At 36.4% G+C, this 27,280-nt stretch overlaps 5 protein-coding genes and 1 non-coding gene across 6 annotated transcripts; 4 read left to right on the top strand and 2 right to left on the bottom strand.

Moving 5' to 3' along the window:
• The first annotated feature begins 686 nt into the window (after positions 1-686).
• Positions 687-5,989, top strand: LOC108219483 (probable 1-acylglycerol-3-phosphate O-acyltransferase). Its single transcript, XM_017392957.2, has 9 exons — positions 687-1,112; positions 1,659-1,895; positions 3,114-3,160; positions 3,319-3,437; positions 3,545-3,702; positions 4,033-4,142; positions 4,215-4,314; positions 5,377-5,500; positions 5,642-5,989. The coding sequence occupies exons 1-9, from the start codon at positions 886-888 to the stop codon at positions 5,765-5,767; spliced, it is 1,248 nt and encodes a 415-aa protein (XP_017248446.1). The 5' UTR covers positions 687-885; the 3' UTR covers positions 5,768-5,989.
• A 1,541-nt stretch (positions 5,990-7,530) lies between these two features.
• LOC108219297 (protein ACCUMULATION AND REPLICATION OF CHLOROPLASTS 6, chloroplastic) lies at positions 7,531-12,092 on the top strand. The gene is made up of 6 exons (XM_017392666.2): positions 7,531-8,101; positions 8,427-8,651; positions 9,320-9,580; positions 9,750-10,698; positions 10,812-10,945; positions 11,591-12,092. Exons 1-6 carry the CDS (start codon positions 7,610-7,612, stop codon positions 11,879-11,881), a joined length of 2,352 nt encoding a protein of 783 aa, XP_017248155.1. The 5' UTR covers positions 7,531-7,609; the 3' UTR covers positions 11,882-12,092.
• A 371-nt stretch (positions 12,093-12,463) lies between these two features.
• LOC108216428 (pentatricopeptide repeat-containing protein At1g25360) lies at positions 12,464-15,141 on the bottom strand. The gene has a single exon (XM_017389185.2). It carries the CDS (start codon positions 15,021-15,023, stop codon positions 12,591-12,593), a length of 2,433 nt encoding a protein of 810 aa, XP_017244674.1. The 5' UTR covers positions 15,024-15,141; the 3' UTR covers positions 12,464-12,590.
• A 1,129-nt stretch (positions 15,142-16,270) lies between these two features.
• Positions 16,271-16,343, top strand: TRNAE-CUC (transfer RNA glutamic acid (anticodon CUC)). The gene has a single exon. It is a non-coding gene; the product is annotated as a tRNA-Glu (tRNA).
• A 653-nt stretch (positions 16,344-16,996) lies between these two features.
• LOC108219481 (uncharacterized) lies at positions 16,997-21,970 on the bottom strand. Its single transcript, XM_017392955.2, has 6 exons — positions 21,831-21,970; positions 20,837-21,310; positions 19,552-19,965; positions 18,248-18,868; positions 17,636-17,763; positions 16,997-17,398 (listed from the first exon to the last, which is right to left on the bottom strand). The coding sequence occupies exons 2-6, from the start codon at positions 21,284-21,286 to the stop codon at positions 17,395-17,397; spliced, it is 1,617 nt and encodes a 538-aa protein (XP_017248444.1). The 5' UTR covers positions 21,287-21,310; positions 21,831-21,970; the 3' UTR covers positions 16,997-17,394.
• Positions 21,971-22,382: 412 nt separating this feature from the next.
• LOC108216608 (SH3 domain-containing protein 2) lies at positions 22,383-27,271 on the top strand. Its single transcript, XM_017389417.2, has 10 exons — positions 22,383-22,562; positions 24,274-24,393; positions 24,484-24,553; positions 24,625-24,776; positions 24,920-25,021; positions 25,253-25,453; positions 25,559-25,621; positions 26,187-26,333; positions 26,426-26,500; positions 26,974-27,271. The coding sequence occupies exons 1-10, from the start codon at positions 22,503-22,505 to the stop codon at positions 27,088-27,090; spliced, it is 1,107 nt and encodes a 368-aa protein (XP_017244906.1). The 5' UTR covers positions 22,383-22,502; the 3' UTR covers positions 27,091-27,271.
• Positions 27,272-27,280: the final 9 nt, after the last annotated feature.

Genomic DNA, 27,280 nt, shown 5'->3' on the forward strand with positions numbered 1-27,280 from the left:
AATTCTTTAAATTTCAAAACTTACTAAAAATAGTCAATGGGTCCCACCACTTCTCAACTTTTCTTTCCTTTTCACACTATTTTTACTCCACTATCTTCTTTTTATACATTAAAAATCAATGGGTCCCACCACTTTACCAACTTTTCTTCCTCTTTTCCACTACTTTATACATATTTCTTAACCTCCGTACCCAACCCATTCGATAAGAAATGGGCGGACGGAGGGCGTATGATTTAGAACATGTTATAAAGCATCTATTGGACTTCCCGGGTAAGGATTACTCCCTCTGTCCCATTTAATTGTATACGTTTCTTTTCAACTGTTCGACACGCATTTCAATGCTCTTATAAAACATAGTTCCGTAACTTATTTTTGAGATTTTCTTTTTCTGAATAAAAATATAACATCCAAACTTTAATTCAGAAAAAGAAAATTTTAAAAATAAATTACACAACTACACTTTACAGGAGCATTAAAGTCCGTGCCGCGTCCCCGTCCCCCAATGTATACTACTCAAGGGGACGGAGGGAGTATGAAACAATTTATACAGATGCATAACGTGACTTGCAGTTAATTTGGCGCACTTTTGATTTGTCAGCGGCAGGGAAGAACGAGAAACTAGAATGTGAAGAGAAACAGCAGACATGGCATATGACTATAACGTCACTACAAACGTAACTAAAATTAATATAATAGACTTTATTATAAATAAAAAAGAGATGATACGAGTCCATTGAAATCACATCTCTTGCACGCTAACATTTCTTCGTAGTTTCCTTATTCCTTTCTTAAATCTGGCATATTTGACCGCCCAATTTGATCATCGCCGACAACAATAGAAGTAGAAGAAATTCGTGGAATTGAGATAAGCAGTGAAGAAATCGTATGAAACTTGGGCCAAGGCTAATTAGGAACAAACCTGGTGCTCAATTGAAATCATCCAACTCAATTTTATCATCGGCTGCGGCTATGGCCGAAGAAATTAGCTCCTCCTCAACAACAGCAGCAACAAGGACCAAGAAATCGTCTAGGTGGCCGTCACTTCTCCGCTGGATCCCTACCTCCACCGACCACATCATCGCCGCCGAGAAACGTCTTCTCTCGCTTATTAAGTATTCAATCTCTCTCTCTCTCTCTCCTCTTATTATGCCTTTGTTCATCTTTATCATTTCGTGATTCTGTTGTCTATTTTAGCACATATGCACTATCCAAACCTCTTGAAATTGTTGATCAGTATACATGATTCAGTTATTATAAGATAAGATCATGATATGGTTTTGAACCTAAAAAAAATAATTTATGATTCTTATGAACAAGATTCAGTAAGGTATACACAAAATGGGACATGAAAGTGAATTAAGTAAGGATTAATGTTGGCGGACTAACTGTGTTTACCACAAGCATATACGAACACAACTCATGCTAATTCTTCATATTTTATGAACCAGCAAGTATCCTATGTTTTTCTGCTCTGCCTGCATCCTAAATAAAATTTTGTAATTATATAATTCATTGCGGAAATTGAAGTTTAAATTTTACTTTCACGTGTTCTCATTAAAAACTCTAGAGCATCACTGTGGGGAAATGCACCTTGACTGATGTCCTGGTACATAATAATAAATCTCTGAAATCTAATATCTGTTTTTGTTAAATGTCAGGACACCCTACACCCAGGAAAATGTTAATATAGGATCCGGACCCCCTGGATCTAAAGTCAGATGGTTTCGCTCAACAAGCAATGAACCTAGATTCATCAATACAGTAACCTTTGATAGCAAAGAGGATTCTCCCACACTTGTGATGGTGCATGGATATGGTGCTTCTCAGGGTTTTTTCTTCCGGAACTTTGATTTTCTTGCCAAGCATTTCAAAGTGATTGCTATTGATCAGCTCGGGTGAGTTTGCTGACAAATGCTAATTTAGTTCATGCTACATTACTCGTCAAATCAGTTGTATTGCATTGCCTTTTGTCACTATTCAGGCTATAATGAAATTATATCCTTAGCGAGATAAATTGAATTTCGAAAGCCAAACATTGTTTTTCCTTTCTGTGTACTACGTAGTATTTAAAAGATATGAAGTTGAAAACAAGGGAAATCATTTAGAAATATGATTTAGAAACTCAGAATTTTGTCAACACAAAGGATGCAACCCTATACAAATCAAGACGACTTACCAAGATTTCCAAAATACAAACAATCCAAAAGCAGTCCCCACCAATCTCTCATGTACTGCACAACTGTGGTGTCACATACAATACCAATATGGTCAACTAACAGTCTCAGCGTTCCAAAATTATTCTCTACAAGGCTAGAAGAATACATTTACTAAACAATCGTGGAGAATACACTTAATATAATGTGCAGACTGCATGCACACTCTCACTTGCATGATGTCTCACCCACGTGATTCTCCAACAAAAATCTGAAGAGTTATAAGAAAGTGAGGTCCTATTGAGCAATGAAAATTGACAAAATAGCCCTGTCCTTGTCGACTTTGGGTTGCTGCAGTTTCGAGTTTTGACGTGTCTATGCCCCTTCATGTTCCCATTTTCTTTCTGTGTATTTTGGAAATTCTCCAGTTTTGTGTGGGAACTTTTGATTTTACATCTGAGTACACCAGCATTATATATCCATTATAATATATCATCAAAGCTAAACATGAAAAAGTGTGGTTGTTGGTTATATGCTAGTTTGTGTGTGTGTGTAGGCTACCTATATTAATTTGTTTACGTACATGAAAAAGTTTATATGGGCAAGGACTGAGGTCAATTACAGCATTTGTCTCCACTGTGGCTTGGACCCATGACCTATGCTTTCATTGAGGCTTAAATCCTCAACTTTTGGCGTGTAAGGATTCCGCTAGGCTAATAAGCCTTGCAGATAGATGATATGTCTGGGATCAATAAATAATCTCATGTTATCTTTAGAGGACTTTATACTCTTTCATCCATTTTCACGTTTATTGCCTTGTTGAAAAGTTGTAATACCATATTGTAAATTAAGTTTTCTTATTTACCTTTTTTTGGTAATGGCCTCCAAGATATGATTACAGTGATAAAGGTGGCGATATCTCAATGCAGTAGTTCTCACCTTGTTTTTTTATTGTTGCAGTTGGGGCGGATCAAGCAGGCCTGACTTTACATGCAAAAGCACTGAAGGTTGGTCTCATTCAGGGGAACTAATCTTTGTATCATTGTGGAGCTGCAATAGGATTTCCTTGTGCAAATAAATATTAATTATAGCCTAGTTGATATCTTTTTCAGACTTCATTTTAAAATTCTGAAGCATATTGACTATTTTCTGTTTCAAAATACAGAAACTGAGGCATGGTTCATTGATTCTCTAGAGGAATGGCGCAAATCCAAGAATCTTAGCAACTTCATATTACTAGGACATTCCTTTGGAGGGTATGTTGCTGCTAAATATGCTCTGAAGGTAATAACTTTATCATTGGTTGAATTTATATATTTTTGTATTGTTGATGGCATACTAGAGGTCCTCCATGAATTATAATTAATATCTTCTGTCTTTTATTCTTGAAGCATCCTGAGCACATAAAACATTTGGTTTTGGTGGGATCTGCGGGGTTTTCACAAGAGTCAGAACAGTCTGAGCGGCTTACCCGCTTCAGGGCAACTTGGAAAGGAGCAATTATAAATCATTTATGGGAGTCTAACTTTACTCCCCAGAAAATAATCAGGTGATTTTTTTTTCTTCGTTGTGGTATCCCTATTTATTTGTTGTTTGTGCCCATTCTTCTGCAGTCTTGTGCGTGTGCGGGCAGATGAATGCTATATGTGCTTGCGCAGACATGCAAGCAAAATAAATATGTTGCACTTGCATGTTCAACCAAAGTTTTGTTAGAAGTTTATTCACGTTTTACACATTATCGAGTTTTCAAATATTTAATGATATGTTCTGATTCATGAGCTGCGAATTTTTGTATAGCTGAGTTTATGGTGTAACTGTTATTAGCTTCTTTTTATTATTTGTGTATACTTATATAGCTTTGGGACTTCAAATTACACAGAGGCTTAGGTCCCTGGGGTCCTGATTTGGTTCGCAAGTACACAACAGCTAGATTTGGTTCATATTCAACTGGAGATGTTTTGACTGAAGACGAGTCCAAATTGTTAACAGGTACTTTAAGTGAAACTTCTGTGCTGGACACAATCTTACTATAAGGTTCTAATGATTTCTTTTAAATTGAAGATTACGTGTACCATACTCTTGCGGCCAAAGCTAGTGGAGAACTGTGCTTGAAGTATATATTCTCATTTGGAGCATTCGCCAGGAGTCCTCTCGTACAGAGGTAACCTTTTCCTTATTTAAGAAGGCTATAACTAGTAATGAAAAGGCACTTTCTGTGTTCATTAACTTCATTCAACGCTAAAATCGTTCTTGCAATCTGAAATGAAATAAGAAAATAAATGAACAAGACTCTGAAAGATAAAATAAACCTTTGATGGATCTTTTGCTATAAATTATTTGGTCAAAAATTTGCAGGGTCCCATTCCTTTTTGAATTTTTCATCTTCACCACCTTCGCATGCTAAGGTTTTATTAGTTTTTGGTGTATCTGCTTTAAGATCTATCAGACTCTGCTGACCTGTGTCATCCATACATATACATTTTTATAACTTGGTATGAGGATATTTAATGTTTTGGTCGCTTCTAGCCAACTCTTACAGGGAATTGGAATTAAAAATATGCCTAAATAGATTTAGTTTGCAAATATAAGCTAACATGCTGGCAAATTTATATGCCAATATTGTTTAAAGCTGGTCAATGAATTCTCTATGCTCTGTTTTCGCATTTAAAATTTTTTAGAGTAATTATCTTGAAAGTGAGTTTGTTTAAAATCAAATGATTTAGTGTAACACCCCAGTCCCACATCGAAAAAAGTGGAGATATCTGTTCAGTTTATAAGTACTAATACCAATTGCACCAACAAATCATGATCTTTTGGGGGCATGTGGGGGCTTGTGGATTACCCAAGTTGTTGTATGAGCCATCTTTTGGGGGCATGTGATGGACTTGTGGATTACCCAAGTTGTTGTATTTGGGCCAGTGTATTTTAGCTTATTTTCGTCAGATTTCGGGAATTGACCCGATTTTGTAAAAAAGAAGACTTGTGGATTACCCAAGTTGTTGTATTTGGGCCAGTGTATTTTAGCTTATTTTCGTCAGATTTCGGGAATTGACCCGATTTTGTAAAAAAGAATCGGGATTTGACCGTTGTCACATTTAAAAACCAATTTTTTGTCTGTTTCAAGCAGCAAGGTTTTTGTAGAAACTGAATTTGAAAAGAGCCATGCTATTCTTTATGGTCATAGTTAATCTATATATAATATAATTTGCCCTTTTTTGTGCAGTGCTGCGGACTGGAAGGTACCAACCAGCTTTATATATGGTTTTGACGATTGGATGAGTTACCAAGGGGCACAAGAAGCTCGCAAGAATATGAATGTCCCGTGTGATATTATTAGAGTCCCTCAGGTCTATCCATTTTACTTTTTCCTTGGTACCTTGGTACTCACAAATTTATTGCTGGTTCAAAAAATTGGCTTTGATAGACTTTTCTTTCTGGGTATGATATGAATTTTAAGATGACTGAAATACCTTCTGTTACAATTTCAGGGTGGCCACTTTGTGTTTATAGACAATCCAAGTGGTTTCCATTCGGCTGTCTTATATGCTTGTCGCAGGTTCATCTCTTGTGATCCAGATAATTATCCATTCCCTGATGGTTTGACATCAGCATAAAGGAAATGAGAATCTGTTGTATTGTTAGAGCTCTGGTAATGGGCATTAATTTTAGTATATTCTTAGAAATAGTACAATTCAAATTATCTAAGAATGTGTTTTTTCTGAATGAGATTGCAAGGGTTTGTACTGTGGTTTTCCTTCTACTACTATGAACAGTTGTACATAAACCAAATAAATATTCGATTTGACAATAAATTATAAAATGCATCTTGCTTGAAAGTTGATCTGGTTTTTGCATACGAATCAATATTTTGTCAGAGAAATTGGTCGACTCATCCGAGTTCTCGTACTCGGAAATTACAAAATGCATCTTGCATCCTTGAAAGTTAATCTGTTTTTTTTATAGAAATCAAGATTTTGTCATAGAAATTGGTTGACTCATCGTAGTTTCCGTACTCGGGAAATTATAGGTCAACTAGAAATGAGAATGCTGCTGTTTGATGAAAACAAGTACTACGATGTTTGGAGGAGTACTCAGTCTTGTTAGAGCATCTCCAATCAGCCCACATCTGTTAGCAATATCCTACATGGCAGACTCATTTAGCAATTGAGATAGCAAAGCAGCAGCTCCAACGCAAGTCTGTAGCTAATAATTTTTTTACATAACACCCTCTGCTTATCTATATCTGTCAAACATGTACAGATCTGTAAGCCACTCCACCTCATCTCCTTCCATCTCCAGCTAATCAAATGAATGGCAGACTATGTTTACTTTGAGATAAAATATTGTTTTTTGAATATAGATAACTATTATAGCTAATATGGTTGGAGCAAATCACCTTTTTGATTATGTATAATTTAGCTAATTATTATTTTATTATATTTTAGCTAATGGTTATTGCTAAGGTGGTTGGAGATGCTCTTAGAGGCCAACGGTGATAAAATAGGTATATTTATTATTTTATTTTAAGATAATAAAGTGAATTTCAATGTTAAAATAGAACTTCCAAGCCAATGATAGAATTAAAATAACATAAAAATATTTGAATACAGTTATATTTCACTTACTAAATGCACTCATTTCCTCTTTAACTATTATTTTTTGACTTTCAATGATTTGATCTAGAAAATAATATTATTTTCTATATATATATATATATATATATATATATATTAATTTTGTAATTATTATATAAATGATATCGAAATAATTTATATTTTAATTTACCAATAGAATTATTTTTATTAAGAAAAATAAATGCTCGATACATAACACAGATAAAACATTAGTTATTTATATTATATCATTCTTAGATATTAAATTTTTAAATAATAATTTATTAAAATCTATTAATAATTAATATATTTACATACCACTTATCTAGTATCCTCACCTTTTTATATCAGTATCAGCCAAATCGATCCTAATGAGACCTTAAGAATTCAAGACATAAATTAGCCCAAAAATAAAAATAAAAATAGAATTCAAAATATAAATTACTCCCTACTTCTTTTGTCTTGTATGATTTTTTGTGGTCAAATTGATCAAACTTTGACCGGCAATAAATAATTATTTTAACATGATTTTTAAAAATTGAAAAAGACATTTTAATCTTAAAGTAGATTAAATGTAGATTCTAGTGATATATTTTTGTAATTATTTTCAATTATTTAATATATATAAATTTTAGTTAAAGTTGAGTTAATTTGACCACAAAAAATCAAACAAAATAAAAGAATTGGGACGGACTGAGTAGCAAAAAGAAGAAGAAAAGGATTCAAGACATAAGTTTGTCAATTATAAGTTCAAACAAAATAAACTAATAATGTAGTGTATATTTTGTGAGGACATCACTTGTATCATCATCATTTCGTCCCTACACTTCACTCCCCTCTCCCATGGAAGCTCTAAGCCACCTGAGCATACATACATCTCTCTTCCCTCCTCCACCAAACCCTAAAAGACCCACCAAACTCTCCGCCGTCAATAACACCTCCACTTTCTCCGGCAGCAAATGGGCCGACCGTCTCATCTCAGACTTCCAGTTCCTCCCTTCCAATTCGGACCTTCTAGAACACTCCACTCCCTCTTCTGTTTCTTACCCACCTGCACCCACTGCTCCTCAACGCAATGTCTCTATGCCCATTGATTTTTACAGAGTGTTGGGTGCTGAAACGCACTTTTTGGGGGATGGGATTAAAAGGGCTTATCAGGAGAGGCTTAATCAGCAACCCCAGTTTGGGTTTAGTGATGATGCTCTGATTAGTAGGAGACAGATTCTTGATGCTGCTTTTCAGACTTTGGTTAATCCTAGGTCTAAAAGAGAGTATAATCAGAGTCTTGCCAGTGATGAATATGATACTATTGTTACTCAAGTTCCCTTTAATAATGTAACTCTTTCTCAACTGCCTTTCTATTTACCTGTCTATCTATCTCTGCGTGTGTGTGTCTGTGAGAGAGAGGGAGGCATGGAGGGAGAGAGAGGGGGGAGGGGGAGAGAGAGAGAGAGAGAGGCTATAGTTTTATGCTCAAATGTGGATCCTGTGTGTGTGTGTGTGTGTGTGTGTGTGTGTGAGAGAGAGAGAGAGAGAGAGAGAGAGAGAGACTATAGTTTTATGTTCAAATGTAGATCATATTTACCTGTTGACACAGGTTTATGTGATTGGGAAATGTTTGGTGATGCTGGAAATTAGTAATGTTTGAATCTTTTTGCAGGTTCCGGGGGCATTATGCTTGCTGCAAGAATCAGGAGAGACTGAAGTTGTTTTACAAGTTGGAGAGAGTTTATTAAGAGAGAGGCTGCCTAAATCTTTTAAGCAAGATGTGGTCTTGGCTATGGCACTTGCTTATGTTGACTTTTCCAGGAGTGCCATGGCCTTATCACCCCCAGATTTTGTACGAGGTTGTGAATTTCTTGAAAGGGCACTGAAATTGTTGCAGGTCAGGTTTATGAAATTTTTGTGATTTAAGAGGTTGTTAAACATTTTTGGTTTACTGTTTGATGAATAAATGAACTTTTTGGATGAAACTACTTCTCTGTTTTGACAGTCTAAATAAAGAATCCCGAGTTACCCCATTTAACTTTGATGAATTGGCATCAGTTTTGTTGTTAAATGTTCTGCATAGCCCTGATTGACACAAGTGAGAAGTAGGCGTAACAATAAGTAAGTTTATATTATACTTTATTGTTCATGGCGCAGTTATGTGTTGATCACTCGATGACATTCAGTTTCCAACCAGTATAATATCAATCCCTTGCACTACTGCAAACCGCTGATACTGTTTTTGCTCTGAAGTCTGAAACTTACATATTAGTACTCTTATTACCTACCTTATGCATAGCAAATTAGGTACGTTTGTGTATGTTAAACACTTAAACCTTCTGCTGTCATGATTGTAGTGGATTTGTAGAGACTGATGATCTGTTTTTTTTTTTTTTCTTATTTTAAATATTTTGTGTGGTGGGAGTATTGAACTGAATTAGTCAATTATTGATTCATCGGTATGATTTAACTTTCAGTTGAAATTGTATCAGGTGTATTATTTCATTTTATGTGGGTGTTATGTTGCATAACATTCAAGATTACTGAGTTTGCATCTTCATACAGGAGGAAGGTGCAAGTAGTCTTGCACCAGATTTACAAGCACAGATTGATGAGACACTGGAGGAGATCAAACCACGTTATGTTTTGGAACTTTTAGCTTTGCCACTTGGTGACGAGTACTTGTCAAAGAGGGCAGAGGGTCTTCAAGGGGTGCGGAATATTCTTTGGGCTGTAGGAGGTGGTGGTGCAACTGCTGTTTCTGGGGGATTTACCCGAGAAGATTTTATGAATGAAGCATTCTTATACATGACTGTAGATGAGCAGGTGTCCATAGTGATAGAGTTGTTTTAAGACCACAGTTTTTTTAATGTGTGAAATCACCCATTCCGCATTTTAGTATATTCATTCCACATTTTAGTATATTCATTTTGGTTATCATCTATTTACATATTTGTTTACTTTTGCAATTCTCCTTTCTTTTGTTCTGTTGAAGGTTGATCTCTTTGTTGCTACACCAAGTAATATACCAGCTCAGAGCTTTGAAGTTTATGGAGTTGCACTAGCCCTTGTTGCTCAAGCCTTTACAGGTAAAAAACCTCATCTCATACGAGATGCTGATAACCTGTTTCAACAACTTCAGCAAACCAAAGTGACAGCTTTAGGGAACTCTATATCTGTATACACTGATGGACAAAATTGTGAAATTGACTTTGCATTGGAGAGAGGTCTCTGCTCACTTCTTGTGGGAGAAGTTGATGAGTGTTGCTCGTGGTTGGGATTAGACAGTGAGCACTCACCTTATAGAGACCCATCCATAGTTACCTTTGTGACCGAAAATTCTACACTGGACAAGGAAATTGATCTCCTTCCTGGACTTTGTAAGCTATTGGAAACTTGGTTGATGGAAGTGGTCTTTCCTAGATTCAGGGAAACCAATAATATTGTGTTCAAGCTTCGAGATTATTATGATGAACCTACCGTCCTTAAATATTTAGAGAGGCTGGAGAGAGTGGGTGGTTCACCGTTAGCTGCTGCAGCAGCCATAGCAAGAATTGGAGCTGAAGCTACTGCAGTGCTTGACAGTGTAAAGGTTAGTGCAATCCAAGCATTGCAGAAGGTTTTTCCTCTTGGTCCTGGGCAAGCAACTGTAAGACGACAAGGTAATGGGGAGACAGTTGAGTCGGAAGAGTATGAAGGTCAACGTGATCCAGATGATTCTTCTTATATAATCGGCAAGACAGAGGAAGATAAACATGATGATTTACTGGAACGGGAAATGATGACGTACATAATTAAAGATGCAAGTGTGAAGATCATGGCTGCTGGCGTAGTCATTGGATTTCTGACTTTGGCTGGCATGAAGTTTTTACCATCTAGGAACAGATCTATTGTTTCACGAATGGATAAAGGTTCAGCAATGGCTTCTGATGTCACCAATGCGGGTAAGATCTATCTATAATCATTGTTTAATTTGTTTAACACTTTAAAAATCTTTCCTAGTATCTTTTCTGCATGGAATCATCATGTAAGTTAACATGCATATCCTATTTTGCAGGTTTTTTTATAAATGAAAATTTGGAAGCCATGCCTAGAATGGATGTAAGATTAGCGGAAGGTCTAGTCCGCAAGTGGCAGAATACCAAGTCTCAGGCCCTTGGATCTAACCATTGCTTTGAAAATTTGTCTGAGGTTAGCATTTCTCTCATCTGATTTAACAGAAAGGCTGCAGACTTAGTTAATGTAAACCCTTAGGCAAAATATCTAGGTGGCACATTATTTTAGAGAATATGTAAAAAGTAAGCACTCCAACCCATCACTCCAAGGGGAATATGTATAATGGTTGGCTATATTGATTATGTAATTTTTTGCTAAGGGGACATGTATATGCTCCAATGAGATTATCTATAATTGTGCTTGTGTAAAATTATACCTAAGGGCTCACTTGGTTCGACAATATTTCCAACCAAACATGGTTGGCTATATATTTTGCTAAGGGGATGGAGGGTTTGAGTTGTATAATTTTTAGATAATCTCTATAAGTGCCACCTAGATGCCACATAGAGAATTTTAACTAAGGGCTTTTGGGGTTGGAGATGCTCTAATATTCCCCTTACATATAACTTTACCTAGTCATTAATATAGCCAACCTGTTAGAGTTGACACTATTCCCCTTGGCTAAAATATTATAGACACTTACTTTAGCTGACCATTTTACCTATTGCCATTGGAGACACTCTAAGCATAGCAAGGATATTACAATCAAATATGCAAATGACGTGAATTGAGTACACCCTATCTTGCTAGCTAGTCTTACGGTAAAAATTTACATATCAGGTTTTAGATGGCCAGATGCTAAAGATTTGGGCAGATCGTGCAATGGAAATTGCAAATCATGGTTGGTCCTGGGACTACTCTCTGTCAAACCTTAACATTGATAGCGTTACAATTTCATTGGACGGGCGACGTGCCATCGTAGAAGCCACTCTTGAAGAGTCAGCACAGCTAACTGATGCAGGCCATCCAGAAAACAATGACTCTTACAACACAACTTATACGACAAGGTACGAGATGGCCTATTCTTCATCTGGATGGAAAATAACAGAAGGAGCTGTCCTGAAATCATGACTTTTGGCAGACTGTAGTATTTAATGTGTATACTATGTTTAATGATTTCTATGATGTAGTAGTTACCTATATAGTTATTCAACTTTTAATACTGGCAGTCTCTGCCCTCTACACTTGTAAAGTTGAATCCACTTATATGTAACACTTTGCTCCATTTAGTTGGGGAAATGAAACCAAGTGAAAATGGAATGGTACTTGTACCACTTGATCAGGTATGCATTTAATAATTTTTGCGGATTATGATGTTTCCATACAAATTCAGACTACAACTCTTCATTCCGTTCATACAAAACTAAAACTCAACTCTACTAATTTGTAGGTGAAAAACCCTTTCCTACGAATTTAAGCTGACACTACAAAAATTAAAGATCAAGCTTATACACATTCGCAGAATCTAATGTACATAGAAGTTGCTACTAAGAATTTTCAAAAAAAAAAAAAAAAAAAAAGAAGTTGCTACTAAGATTTGCAAGAAACTCTCCTATCATCTCCACCGAAGAATTACCAACTCACTCTTTGCGAGCTGACTTCTGACCATCGTCTTTTACAAAACTTGATATAGTCATAACAAATTTTGTTTTGGAAGTTTACTGATTTTGACATGATTTATAGCTAAGTTTGTTTTTGGTAACAAAACCAAACCATACCCTAACTGTTGTTCCTCTTTTGAGCCTTGGATGGTCGACATTGGTCGTAGCAATTGCTTTTATCACCAGTAATTACCACAAGAACACTGACCCTCTTTAAAATGGTGAAATCTCTTACCATCCCTCACAACAATCTCTCTTCCAACTACCAATGACATGAACTTGAATGCGTTGTGGCAGTCCCCACAGATTCTCAGGTTCTTAAATACTCTAACTGTGGCTCCAACGGGAAGTTTCAGAAGCCCAAACACAACTGCAAGCTTTTCACTGTGTGTGGATAAATTACTCTCCTGCTGTTCAGACTCCGTAATATGCAATGCAAACTTAGTATCCGGGACATATCCTAATTTCTTCATCTTTGGAAGCAGCTCCTTCAAATACTCGTACACTCCTTGGACCTCAGGGTGCTCAATATCATTAACCAAGAACACGTGAACACTGTTTTCCACCTCAATCCAGCTGCAACCAGGCTCCTTCTTCACACCTCTGTCCCTCATCAACTTTCGCACCTTGGCCATCTCATCCCACCTCCCTGCAGTGGCATACATGTTTGCCAAAAGCACATAAGTTCCATCATGGTGAGGAGTCAGCTCCAACAATCGTTCTGCTGCTTCGGCCCCTAGATCAACGTTTCCATGAAGCCGGCAACCAGAGAGAAGAGCCTCCCAAATTGGAGCACCTGGCTCAAAAGGCATCATATCAATCACATCTTTCGCTTCAGAAAACATTGCAGCTCGGCACAATAGATCAATTAGACGTCCATAATGATCTTCACCGGGGGTTATACCATATAAGTCGTGCATTGAATCAAAATAGTGTCTTCCTTCTCTAACAAGCCCTGCATGGCTGCAAGCTGAAAGAATAGTGAGGAAGGTTATGCGATCAGGTAAAATTTCTTCCTTCAACATCTGATTAAAAAGCTCCAGTGCTTGAGCACCCTTCCCATGCTGTCCTAAAGCTGCAATCATAGCATTCCAAGAAACTGAATCTACACAAGACATGGTATGAAAAACAAGGGATGCATCCTCAATAACACTGCACCTTGCATACATGGTAATTAGCGCATTTGAAGCTGAGAGACTGGAATCAAAACCAGACTGGATAAGTTGAGCATGGAGCTGACGTCCATGCTCCAATGCTGCTATCACAGAACAAGATGTAATAGCTCCTGCATATGCATAGTCACATGGTCCTAAGCCATTTGACCTCATTTGGTTGAATAGTTTTATACCTTCCTCACCAAATCCATTTTGTGAAAAACCTGATATCATAACAGTCCATGTCAAAAGGTTTCTCTCAGGCATTTTACTGAAGATGGATCTAGCTTCGTTAATTCGCCCTGCATTAACATAAGCTGACAAAACTGCATTCCCTGATACAAGGTCTCTCACCTCCATCTTATCAAAAATCTTCTTAGCATCATCAACCATACCACACTTTGAATAGAATGAAATTAATGAATTATTAACAGATATCAAAAATTCCTGTGAAGGACAATTTTCGGTTCTTATAATGTAGCCATGCAATTGCTTCCCAAGACGGTAAAATCGACCATCAGAACAAGCACTAAACGCACTTGTATATGTAAACTCATCTTGCTTAATTCCTAACAAATGCATCTCCCTAAACATTCTTAATGCCTCATGCAGAAAACTTTTATGCACATAACCAGATATAATGGAGTTCCAAGCTACCACCAACTTTACATCCATCCCATCAAAAACCTGTCTTGCACCATCAAGATCATCATTCTTTACATACCCTGTAATAATCGTTGTCCACGACAACTCATCCTTAACAGGCATCTCATCAAACAACCTCCTAGCAGAACTCATCAACGACGATGCCACCACTAATGGCGAAGACGCACACTTAACATAAACAGAAATAAGCGCATTCACCACAGAAGTAACAAACCCCGTCCCCGACTTCAAAACAACACAATGTAGCTGCTGACAATGCGTTTCCCTATCCGCAATAAGCGCCAAACCGCTCAACACACTCGTGAAAGTGTAATTATCAGGCTGAAAACCCAACAACCTCATTTCACGAAACAACTCCATAGCAGCATTTCCATCACAGCTATGCGAATACGCAGTAATCATAGCATTATAACAAACTCTATCCCGCATACTTAATGGGGTTCCATCAAAAATCTCTTTCGCAATCTTGGTATTCCCAGCAGCTGAATGTGCAGTGATTAAAGTAGTTCTCGCAATAATATCTGGTTGGGGAATATTATCAAACAGATGGAGGGCATAAAATAAATTAGAAGATTTACAGTAAATATCAATAAGGCGGTTAAGAATGTGGCCACGTGGGTTGAAGCCGGAAGTGATCATGTGAGCGTGGACAGTGCGAGTGAGAGAGTACGAGGTGGGGATTTGGTGGAAACATAGGTGGAGAGCGGCGGCGTAGTAGTTGGCAACTGCACGAGTGTCTGTTTGGAGGATGTTTAAGGTTAGTGTTGTGGGCGATGTCAAAGCAATCCTCATGTCTGTGAGAACTGAGAAAACTCATGGTTTGGTCCAGTTTGTACAATGAGTGTAAGAAAATTTGGTGAGTGGAGTGAGTGTTTTCATCTGTTTCTGCACTTTCGTTATTGTAGTGTTTTGTTTATTTAATTTTGTTAAATGTACTTTATTTATGGGTTAAATGGCGTTTTGGTCACTCAACTGACCGGAAACTTGCAATTAGATCATCCAACTCAAAAAGCTTTCAGTCACGTCATTATACTCTTAAAAATTTTCATTCAGGTCATTGGCCGTTACACTCCGTTAAATATTTGACGGAAAACTGACTAAGCGCCGTGACTTGACTTAAATAAATCCACCGTGGCATGTACAGTCAGCTGAAGCGGCATTTTGGTCACTCAACTGACTACAAATTTGCAATCGGGTCATCAAACTCAAAAAACTTTCATTTAGGTCACTTATCATGATATCCGTTAAAAATTAAAAAAAAAAGAATTAAAAGTTATCATGCAGCACATTTTTTCTCTCTTAAAAATTTCGAAATTTATTAATAAATGAAAAAAAATACACACACATAAAATCAATAGTTTCACCCACAAAAACATAATCTTTGTTTATGTCTTATCGTTTTATATATCCATTTTGGAAAAAATCATTAAATTTTTGATAAGAGATGAAGTTTACAAATAAAGTCCATCAACAATTTAATATGTATGAAGTTTACAAATAAATAATTTTTGATAAGTATGAAGTTGACAAATAAAGTCCATTAATAATTTAATGAGTTTTTCCAAAATGGTCATTTAACCCTTTATTTAAGCCACGACGTTTAGTTTTTTCAAAATGAACTTTTAATTCTTTTTTTTTTCAATTTGTAACGGTTATTATGATAAGTGATCTAAATGAAAGTTTTTTGAGTTTGATGACTTGATTGCAAGTTTGTAGTTAGTTGAGTGACCAAAATGTCGCTTCGGCTGACTGTACATGACACAGTGGATTTATTTAAGTCAAGTCACGACGCTTCGTCAGCTTTCCGTCAAATATTTAACGGAGTGTAACGGTTAGTGACCTGAATGAAATTTTTTAAGAGTATAATGATGTGATTGAAAGTTTTTTGAGTTGGATGACCTAATTGCAAGTTTCCCGTCAGTTGAGTGACCAAAACGCCATTTAACCCCTTTATTTATTCTACTAATCGAGAATTCGAGATACAGAACTATTGATATTATTAAATATTTTAAATGATAAACGAGCTATTTTCTCACAAATCCGTTGTAGTCTAGTTGGTCAGGATACTCGGCTCTCACCCGAGAGACCCGGGTTCAAGTCCCGGCAACGGAAACTGTTTTTTACTTAAAATATGCTCCAGAAGTTGCCTAGGCCTGCTTTAGACCGAATTAGTAAACACTAAACAACCTTGCTGAACAGCTGAAGCCTGAAAGAACAGGTTTGGTACAACATTTTCGTAGAATTCTTTCGTTGTTTTTTCCTTTAATCCTAATTTTTTGGTGAGTGAAAAGTTATTCATCTTAGAATTTTCCTTTACGTGATGTTTTCCCGTCAATAATATGCCGCAACTAATTGTTGAACCTGGATCACTGCCCGCCGCCCGCACTATACACCAGCTTGGTGCCATATATGATTACTGAGCGACTGTACATGCTATGAGACTATGAGTTATAACTCAATTGAGACGATCATGAATTCAAAATTGTGTGAACAATGCATGAAGCTTATAATCTGATATTTTGATTCTAAGTACACCGGTTAAAATGACGAGCTAATATGCAACATATAAAAATTCCTTCTGATTCTCAAGAGCCTCTTGCAAGTTGCAACTAGCAAGCAATTGACTTCTTCTTGACGAGTCTCAGCTCTCAAGTCTCAAGGCAGGTCAGAGGCTGGCATTTACTTTAGCAGACATCAGATTATCAACGAAGACAACTAAATTTGCAGAAATAATCAGTTCCTCAGGCAGAATGAACATGGTAAAGGAAAAGAAAGCACCTACCGGGAAATATATAAGTGAATTGTAAATACAAAAGGTCTCCCTTCATTGTGGGCTGCAGATGAGTCCCAAAGAAAATGATGTAGCAAATTACAAAACAAAATTTATATGCTGAACATTTGCCAAGAGATCCAACTACACGTCAGTTTCATAAACTGTATACACTCAACCATCTCATCAATTTCACCTCAAATTTACTAATACCATCTTTGCAGATGATTATATATTACCACTTACATAAAAAGACTATGGCAAAATATAAGTATTCATAAAACTATCCTCGTGCCACTGCAACAGTGAAATCTATAGCTGGCAGAATGATGATTGGATTTTCGCAGTTTGTTCAAGCAAATCACGAGAAAGCCCCCGTGCCAAACCATGATATCACCTGTGAAGAGTAATAAGTGGAAGTTCATTAGTTAAGGTGCTACATGCAGACATGTGTTCCGACTTTACGACATATTGCACAATATTAAACATTTGCTAAAATGAGTAAGCGATCCACTACAAGTAGCAAAAATTATGCTTTTCTATTCACTTCACAACACTGTAATTGAGGTTCCTACACACAATTTGCATCAATTTATTAGACACTTCCATGAGATATTTCTGATTAGACACTTACATGAGATGGATGGAAGATGGACCAGTAAAGGCAGCAACTTTCTGAGCATGCTGAGCTTCACCCTTAAATAGCCCCTTCAATTCCTTCTTTGTCCGACGTGCTTCTCGCCGTTCTTCCTTAACAGCAGCCTGCAGGAAAAATCCAACGTCAATGCAAATATGACAGAGTACTAAACATACACGACTGATGGAAACAATCTGTAATACTAATTTTTCTTTGAATGGAGGTAATGCTAATTTTTCTTTGAAAAGCTTGTAATAGAACTATAGAAGAGTTGGGTGAGGTCAAAACAAAATAGTTTGTATAATGATTTTATAGACTTTTGCAACTGGAATACAACCACGTACTGCCTTAATATAGTAAAAAAGAAACAGTCATGTCCTTGGCAACTAATTAATTATATAGCTATCAAGAGAAGTAGAGCTTAGGGTATAGTTGAGAATATTTTGGTGATAAAAAGTACCATGGGCTGACCCATAATTTTGACGCACGCTAGCCAAGTAATGGAAACTATTCAGGGGCAGGGGGGATAGGAAGGCAAAGAAACTGTACAGCCTCATACATTGGCAAACACACTTCAAGCAATAATAATAATATACGCTGCCACATTACCTTCCGTTCTTTCTTTTCCTCTTTCGACTCTTGACCATGTTGCTTCCTTTTATAAAGATCAGGTTCAGTTTTCAGATTACCATCATCCTTTACCTTTTCTTTAGCAGATTTTCTACTGCCTGGCAAAAATTCAACAGGAAGATTTTGTTTTCCTTTGAGAGAGATTATATTGCTTGGGGCATTAAGAGCCCCAGCAAAAGTTTCAGCCAACTTCTTCTTTCTCCTTGATTCTGGAACTTCAATTTTCCCAGGGTGGTTATCAAGATTCGAATATGTCGTAACAATAGTTTCACAATCCCAAATTTCTGACTCATCACTGCTTTCTTCTAGAACAACCACTTCTTCGTCTGTTAACTCATTTTCATACTTCTCAGCATATTCCATGCACCTCTGAATCACTTCAGCAGCACCTTCGTGTGACTCTGCATCATTTAGTGTCTTGTCACCATGCAAAAGATCTGAAGGAGCTATATATTTGTCTTCAAGTCCCAGCTCATCCTTCACAGGGTACTTAACAGAGTGATTGAGCTTCTCCGCAAGGGGTTCGTGGTACTCGTCTTCATCATCCATGAACCCACCATATTCATCTGAACCATCTGAACCATACTCCTGAAGTTCAAGCTGCAAAGAAGAGATAAAAGTTATAACAAGTCTTACAAATGCATATTAGCATAAAGATATTTTTATGATAGATCCAGTACCGGGGAGGGTTTATGGCTGACCGATGCAATAATAAAGATGCTCATATGTTTAGATGGATCTTAAAATCAAATATCACAAACAGTAGTGACATACAGTTCACAATAATTTAATACCAGGTACTAACTGTACACGTGATACTAAGCTAAGAACTGCAGTCAGATACGCTGTTGTTTTTTATGGGAACCATAATAGCTTTAAAATCATAAATGAAGAATATTAAAACACCAATGACATCCGAAGTTTTAGAATTTTGAGTTTCCATCGTTAAGGCAAACAAATAAGGGGGAAGTCACTTAGCAAAAAAAAGAAAGGGGGGGGGGGGGGGGGAGTCCCAATTGCTTATAGGGAGAAATACAAAGCATAATAAGTATTAATAGTCACATGGCAAAATAGACACAAAGCTTGAATGTTTTTCCTCAAGGCACCCACCATTGCTTGATCTCTTGGGGTTCGAGAATTGAACATAGATATCTATTTAATAAACACACACTAACAAACAATGACTTGGACTTAAAAGAGCTTCAGAAAATAAATTAAGTAAAAACTTCATTCAATAATATGCAGAATATAACTAGATTAACTAAAGGATGAAGAATATTCACCATATCAAACTGCTCATCTAGAAGTCGACGAACTCGCGGATTCTCATCAATCTTGTCACTGCCATCGTTGATGATATTTTTGCCTTTTCCTACAAAAGACTGAGTTACCTTTTCTTGTAAATCAGAAGCTTTTACTTCAGAACTTTCGATAGGTCCATCCATAAAATTTTGCTTCTTATCAAGTTTAGCATCAGTTTCATCTTCAGGAAGATTAGCGCTGATAACAAAATCCTCTTCCAAATCCTCAATATCAGAACCAAATCGCGAATCATTGTCATCCAGCAATGCAGCAACTTCAGGATCAACCACCTTCTGTACCCTCACGCCAGCAGTCATTGACGCAACACTATAGATAGATTTTTCATAGGGTTCATCGTTGACTTTCGATATCTCAATTCTCGAGGCGTCATATGCCTGACATTACATAGCAGATAGTATTAACTTAATAGGAGTATACCTAAAATTCGAGGGATGTATAGTTATTATACAATTCAAGTAATTTAAATATACTTTTACGGGCATATATCAACAAAAACTTTATGGATGCCGACAAATAATGCAATAATTTGTAAGATTATATCATTTAAACTTGCAGAAGGTACGATTATTCTGACCATATAGCCAAACATTTGCAGGATCAAGTTGTCAAGGGCGATGAACAATGTTAATGTACGCTTCCAATATTACAGAGACTTATCTATGGCATACAGTGGAATAATATAACGGTACAAAAACAAATTTTGCAGCTTATGCAGTTTTTTTATGATCCACAAAATGTGTCCCTATAGAAGCTGTATAGATTGGTACAGACATGAGAACCATTCTCCAAAAGTATATTCAGTTCTAATGGATTGTATCTGTTCGATACAATTTATAAATGTTATTTCCACTTTTGGGCTACAAAGTACGTTAGTACGAACAACTGATCTTTTCCACAATCTTGTAATACAACTCTCAGTTGCTTCGGTGCCTCCAAGATAAACTTTAACTAAAAAGTTACTATTTACTTGGTGATTACATTTGTTTCTCATTGCCTTTATCTTTTGACCATATATATGCGGAAAAATATATCTTCTACATTCTTTCTATACGAACTTTTTTTTAAAAGATATAGTGCAATTATGAGCGGGAAACAAATAACATATAGCATTTAAATGAGCATACAGTCACCAAAACAAGCATAGGTAGATCATAATATCCTTGCTTTATTTTTTCTGTATTGTATATGTAAAATAATAATGAGCATGTACATCTCCTAAAAGAGTTTAGAAAATAGCCAACCAACCTTCACATCATTTTGCATCTGGTCGAGCTTCGCCTTGGGGTTCTCATAGTACACTGAACCTGCACCAGTATTCTTGATCTCCCTCATATGAGCCAAATAATTATATCCATCATCTGGAAAACCCAATTCAATTATTTCCTTCCTTATATTATCTGGTAAAGCTGGTGTTCCATTTGGCATCAATGGGGCCTGCATTTGCCTCCTGGAAGCTCCAGTTTCATCTTCATCATCACAATCGTCCGGGGCATCAGCAAAAATTGAGTCAGAATCAGGAGTAGCATCATGTGAATCAGCTTCATTGAAATTCTCAAAGGAACAAGGATTCTCATCAATCCTAACAAAAACCGTGTCACCCGATGGTCCTTGATTGTAATTAGGATCAGACGTGTCACGAGCTATCAATTGGTAAGTTGCTGACTTTTTCTTGTCGATAAACTTCTTCTTGCCCATTGGATCAAATACAACCTTGGCTCACTGTTATATCAGTTCGAAACATAAAATAATTTACAAAAAGTACCAATAGTAACAAAAACATAGAAATCCATTTCCCCAACAGTCTTGTTTTAGTTTTAAAAGCGAGTCTGTGGACTTTATTTATTCATACCTGATATTTTCGGTCCAAATTCCGAAAATAGTAACAATTTGTAAACCGAGAACACTCATAGGAGTTTTCATTTTACTTATAATTTGAACTCCTAAAACACAAGAAAGTTAATAGATCCACCAATTTATGCCATTCAGGTATGTTGTATACTATAAATTTAAAAGAAAAATATCAAAAATTAATAGAATTTCAAAAAGGACCCAACTTCATTGTTTGTGAAGGCTCTGTAGTAGGTGGAAAATTCACACACACAAACGTGATGCCAGTTTAATGAAATTGCAAACGATGAATATAAACTCATGAAGCACGAAGAATAACACGAAAACGCAAAGTGAGAGGATACATACATCGCGAGAGAGGGGGGAGAGAGAGAGAGAGAGGGAGACTTACAAGTGAATATAGGCTGAACGAATCGAAAGAAAGACACTACTGTTTTGCCGGCGCCGATAAGTTGTGTGAGTTGTGCAAGGAGCTTCCGAACCTTAACAAAACCCTCGTTTTTGTTTCAAATTATACCCTCCTACTTGTACCAAATATCAATTTGGCCCTCCTAATTGTGCGTTGTTTATTTTATTATCTGAATTACAGTGTTTATTTATTTTACTTTTTGAACAGAAATTTCAGTGTTTATTATAATTATTTAATTCTAAAATACACTGTGTCTTTCCCATCATTTTTTTACGTTATTTTTTGATATGTTTTTTCATACTCATTTAGAGTATAGTTTCATAATATATTTTTTAATTTTTTTGATTAAAAATTTGATGAATTTTAATTAGAAAAAGAAAATTTTAAAAAATTATAAAATTATATTTTTTAAGAGTTTTAAAATGCGTGAACGTAAACAATCGCGGGAACGGAAGGCGTATTTTCAAACAATTTAAACACAGGTCTTATTTTAACCACAAATACCAACCAAGCACAGGTTTTAAAATTTAAAAGACAGGTCGCTGTGGGGTAAAAAGGCTAAAAAGCGGGGCTCATTTGAAATTGACAAAAAAATACACAGCGGCCCTCTCTTGGGCGATTGATTGATGGTAGAAGAAAGAGTGAGGAAGAAAGATGGAAGCAATAAGAAAGCAAGCCTCTAAACTCCGTGACCAAGTCGCCAAGCAGCAACAGGTGCCTCCTCCACTTTTTTTTTTTCTTTTTTAATTTCAATCCAAGCTTTAATTTTTATTATTTCTTCTACATTGCTTCTGAATCATTAGCTCTTTGTTTGCATCTTGCCATATCAATGCCTGCTACAGAGCTCATACTGCTATCTATCGTCGAGTAATATTTGTTCTTCAATAATTTTCATGATTGTGATCGCATTCTTAGGTTGTCAGGGGTGTTAATTACTATTATTCTGTGTGTATTTGAGTATCCGTGCCTAAATTGTTATGTAGCGCCATATTTTTCGAAAACCCGTTATTAGGGATTAGGGGTCGGTATAAAAAAAAGGGGTTTAAGTACAGAAGAAATCATGTGATGTGAATTGCCTCAGTGTTATGTTATTGTCTCATTGCATGTCTCTTTAAACATTTAAAAAAATTAAAAGATTAAGTGATTTGTGGTTATTAAGCTTGTACATATCCTGTAAACTGTCTGCATTTCTGTTTGTAGTACCACAAAAAAACGTACGCCCTCTGTTGCCCCCCTATTCTACCTCTTTACTTAACCCTGCCTTCTTATTAGATTAAACATCTAGAAGAAACTACATAGTAACCAAGAAAAATTGCTTCATGTTTCACTAGCGAGATAGTTGTTGCCACCCGATTTCTAACATTAGTCTCAAAGAAGCTCTCAGATTGATCCTTCGTGCAGAGCTCAGTAATTAACATATTTGGATAGATATTATATAGCAAATTTGTAGACATCTTATATGCATAGCACATAGCATCATTAAGAGATTTTCTAGACTTTAACCGGCTCTTAAAAAGTTAGGTAACAAATTCGCTTTCTTGACCATTATAGTATGATTGTCAGGCTCTCTCCCTCTTCCTCCAGCCAGCCTATTGGAAGTTGTCCTCAAATAAATATCAAACAGAGGAGAGACGGCGAAAGAAGTCTCTCAAAATTAGAAGAAACAGATGGATCGCCCTCAATACCCAAGTCCCTACAACTCCCATGCCCTGTAAAGTATTTGAGAGTAGGTTTTGGCTTGCACCTTTCTCTGTTATTAGTAAGTTAGGCTTGGAACCCTAAACCATACAAGGGGTTGCTTGCTGATCAACCCTCATTCTTTGAGAGCGACGGGGGATTATGCACTCAGCACTCTACTCATTACCACTGTCACCTGCTTCACCTATTCACGGGTTTTGACAAAGTCATCCTTGTCTGTCATTTCCTGTATGAACAGGAGTCCACTTTCTCATAATTGTAGTGTTCACACGGTATATCATGATATCATACACTGTGATGTGATGTCATTAGTGCTCACTAAAAGAGTTTCAGGGATTTGGAGTATGTACAAAAACAAGTTTTTCATGCGGAACCGCATAAAGAATATACATTTTTTCTGTTCTTATAATTATTTAGTCTTGTGCGCAAACTAGCTTGTCTGGATTTAATACGCATCTTCTCAGTATGCTTGAATATGTGAGCTGAAAAAGTGCAGCTGTGCAGGGAAATGGCAGTGAGATTATCTCAAAATAAACGTATATGTAAGACTTGTTTGCTGACACCACTGGAGATGTTTTTCCTCCCCACTTTATTTACACCAAAAGCTTTTACTTATATTTGTTGGGGCATGGAACTTGTCCCTAAGTTGGTTTAGTTCATGAATGGGTTATATCATCTCTTATATAACCTGGCTTTAGTACCAAAATTAAAGGATTATCACTTTCAGGCTGTTCTCAAGCAGTTTACTTCTGGACTAGGTGATTCAGATAGTATTGTAACCAGTGAATTCGAATTACAAGAACCTCAAAAGCTTGAGAAGCTTTACATATCTACTCGCGCTGGAAAGGTCACCCAGTTTCCTCTTGTTTATGTGTATGTATCCTCTTAATGCTTTTCATTGTATTAACCTATGCATTCCGTACTTCTTCATCACCAGCATTTGCAAAGAGACATTATCCGGGGCGTGGAAGGTTATATTGTTACTGGATCTAAGCAACTGGAAATAGGTAAGTTGGTTTTAAGCGGTTCTAATGCATTATAAATTGTTTTCCTCTTTAAGATGACAATTTCTACACAGATAGCAAGTTGTCAGAAAGCAGCAGGAAATATGGTTCTGAAAATACATGTACCAGCAGCAGTACATTATCTAGAGCTGCATTGAATTATAGCATAGCTCGTGGTCAAATAGAAAAAGAACGTGCAGAGTTACTGAAAATTCTTGGTACACAGGTCTGTTTGCTTTGACACACACACACACACACACACGTGTATGTATAAAAGTCACACTGTTTGAGCTGGAAATACTACTACCATGGTCTTCTGTTATGCAGTTAGCATAATAGTAATATGTATGTTAAATTCTGTACCCATAGGTTGCAGAGCCATTAAGAGATATGGTAGCAGGAGCTCCTTTGGAGAATGCTCGGCATCTTGCTCAAAGATATAATAAGTTGAGACAGGAAACTGAAGCTCAGGTGAAGTCATTGGACCCTCCATACCATTCAGCTGCTTCAGTTATTGATTTACTGAGTCAACTTGTTCAAACCATTTATACTTTATGTAATATGCTTGTTTTTCCCACTGTAAATGACTTGTTCGCCTGTTTTCTTTCAAGATTGTTATTCTTATTATCATCGTCAGAAGTACATTTTGATACAGTTGACTATTTTACAAGTTTCTTTGTGCATTCCACTTATAACGATCAGGCCATAGAAGTTTCCAAACGCCAAGCAAAATTAAGAGAAACAGATGGCAATCCTGAAAGTATATCAAAGCTAGAAGCTGCTGAAAGAAAGCTCCAAGAACTCAAATCAAATATGGTTATATTGGGTAAAGAAGCCTCTACAGCAATGTCTGATGTGGAAGGTCAACAACAGAAGTTGACACTCCAGAGACTTATAACTATGGTAGTTCCTTCTGCTATGTCTTTTCTGTGACTTAGATCTCTTTTCACCCCCAACACTATTATCTTTGAGGCTGATCGAGGGGACATTAACTATTTTGTTATGCAGGTTGAGGCAGAACAGAATTATCACAAGAAAGTTTCAAATATACTTAACCAGCTAGAGATTGAGGTAGGAGTCCATGGACCAACATTTGGCATCAAATTTGTGCACTACAGTGGAAAATATATGCATAAATTATAATAGGTTAATAGACATTTTATTTTTCTTCATGAATTGGTTACTTGAGCAATCATCGGCAAAATAAAAGTGCCCTGTTGATATCAATCGTCCTTTTCAATTAAAAGTATATATTTTGTTATGCTTCTACTGAAACCAGTTACGGCTGCTCTAGCAACCAAAACAAGTCATATCGTGTGCAGTCTTCTTGGTAAAAGTGAGACTGTTTAGTCCTCTTAATTAACTTTCTTGGATGTTAACGTCTTATGTTGTGACTATTAAGCATAAAAATAGAACACTAGTAACATTTCCAGTCACCTGGCTTTGCAAATACTTCTTTGATTGACCTAGCAAGGAAGTGCGGGAAGAAATATGTCAATTTGATTAATAGGTTTTCCAGACGAAGCAAATGACTATATATTAACAACACCTAGTTATTAGTCTATGGAATATACTGTGTCGAGTTCTGTATAAAATGTATACAGTGTGACTGACACTTTTTGCTTATTAATAATAGATCTTATCTGAACGTAAAAGAGTTGATGATAATCATCGTGCAGCAGCTAATGCCAAACCTTCTCCATCCTACGATGGATTAAGTGGTGTCTTATTTCATCAAAGAGATGCTCGGTCAGCAGATAGCATGGAATACTTTTTTGGAGAGGTAAGTGTCATATATATTTTACTTTCAAATCATATGAGCTGTAGCATATTTGATCTAGTTCACATATCTGGGTTTTTTCCCTCATGGGACAGGTCGTTCATCCATACCAGGCTGAGTCTGATGTAGAATTGACTTTGTCATTCGGAGACTATGTGGTTGTTCGAAAGGTTGTTATACCTACCTTGATTTACTTTGGGTTGGTCCTGTCCTTAATATTTGCTCTAAATTCTTCTTTCCGGCTTACTTTTCTTGACTTTAAATCTTTATTGCTAAACTGAAAATACCGCTGAATATTATATAAGGTGCTTTGTATGATTGTATTAGCTGTAACAATATCTTTCTGTTCTCCGTTTTCTGGATCAGTTTTGTGTATGCATCAGAAATCCAGTAGGAATGGGTATATTGTTATTATGGTCCTATGGCATGTGCTTTTACTATGAATGTACATAATCATTCCTATAACTCGAGTGATGTGAGATTTCAGATCCTGTACCATCAGACAATCTTATGAAACCCTTCCAATAAAATATGCTTATATAGAACTTACTTCACCTTACTTTATATGCTGATTTTCTTCAGCAGCTCTGATTTGGTATCTTTGTATTTATATCATACAAGATTCATTGCTATGTGTTCTCAGGTGTCAAACAATGGTTGGGCTGAAGGTGAATGCCAGGGAAAAGCAGGCTGGTTCCCGTTTAGTTGCATAGAGAGACGTGAGCAAGTTCTTGCAAGCAAGGTTGCTGTGGTGTATTAAGTCTAGTATTTGGTATGTTTTTATTTGAGGTACCCAATAGCTTTTTATCAGCATTAATCCCAGCTTTCTGTCTATTGAATTTGGAAAAACAGTCTTTCTGTTTTACTGTGTGTAGGACTCAAGTTGGTCATTAGTGTATTATTTTATAACTAATATTCTAATACAGTGTACATTTCTGTTCTTACTGTTT

This window comes from Daucus carota, chromosome 4, assembly GCF_001625215.2.
Source record: "Daucus carota subsp. sativus chromosome 4, DH1 v3.0, whole genome shotgun sequence".
NCBI lineage: Eukaryota > Viridiplantae > Streptophyta > Magnoliopsida > Apiales > Apiaceae > Daucus > Daucus carota.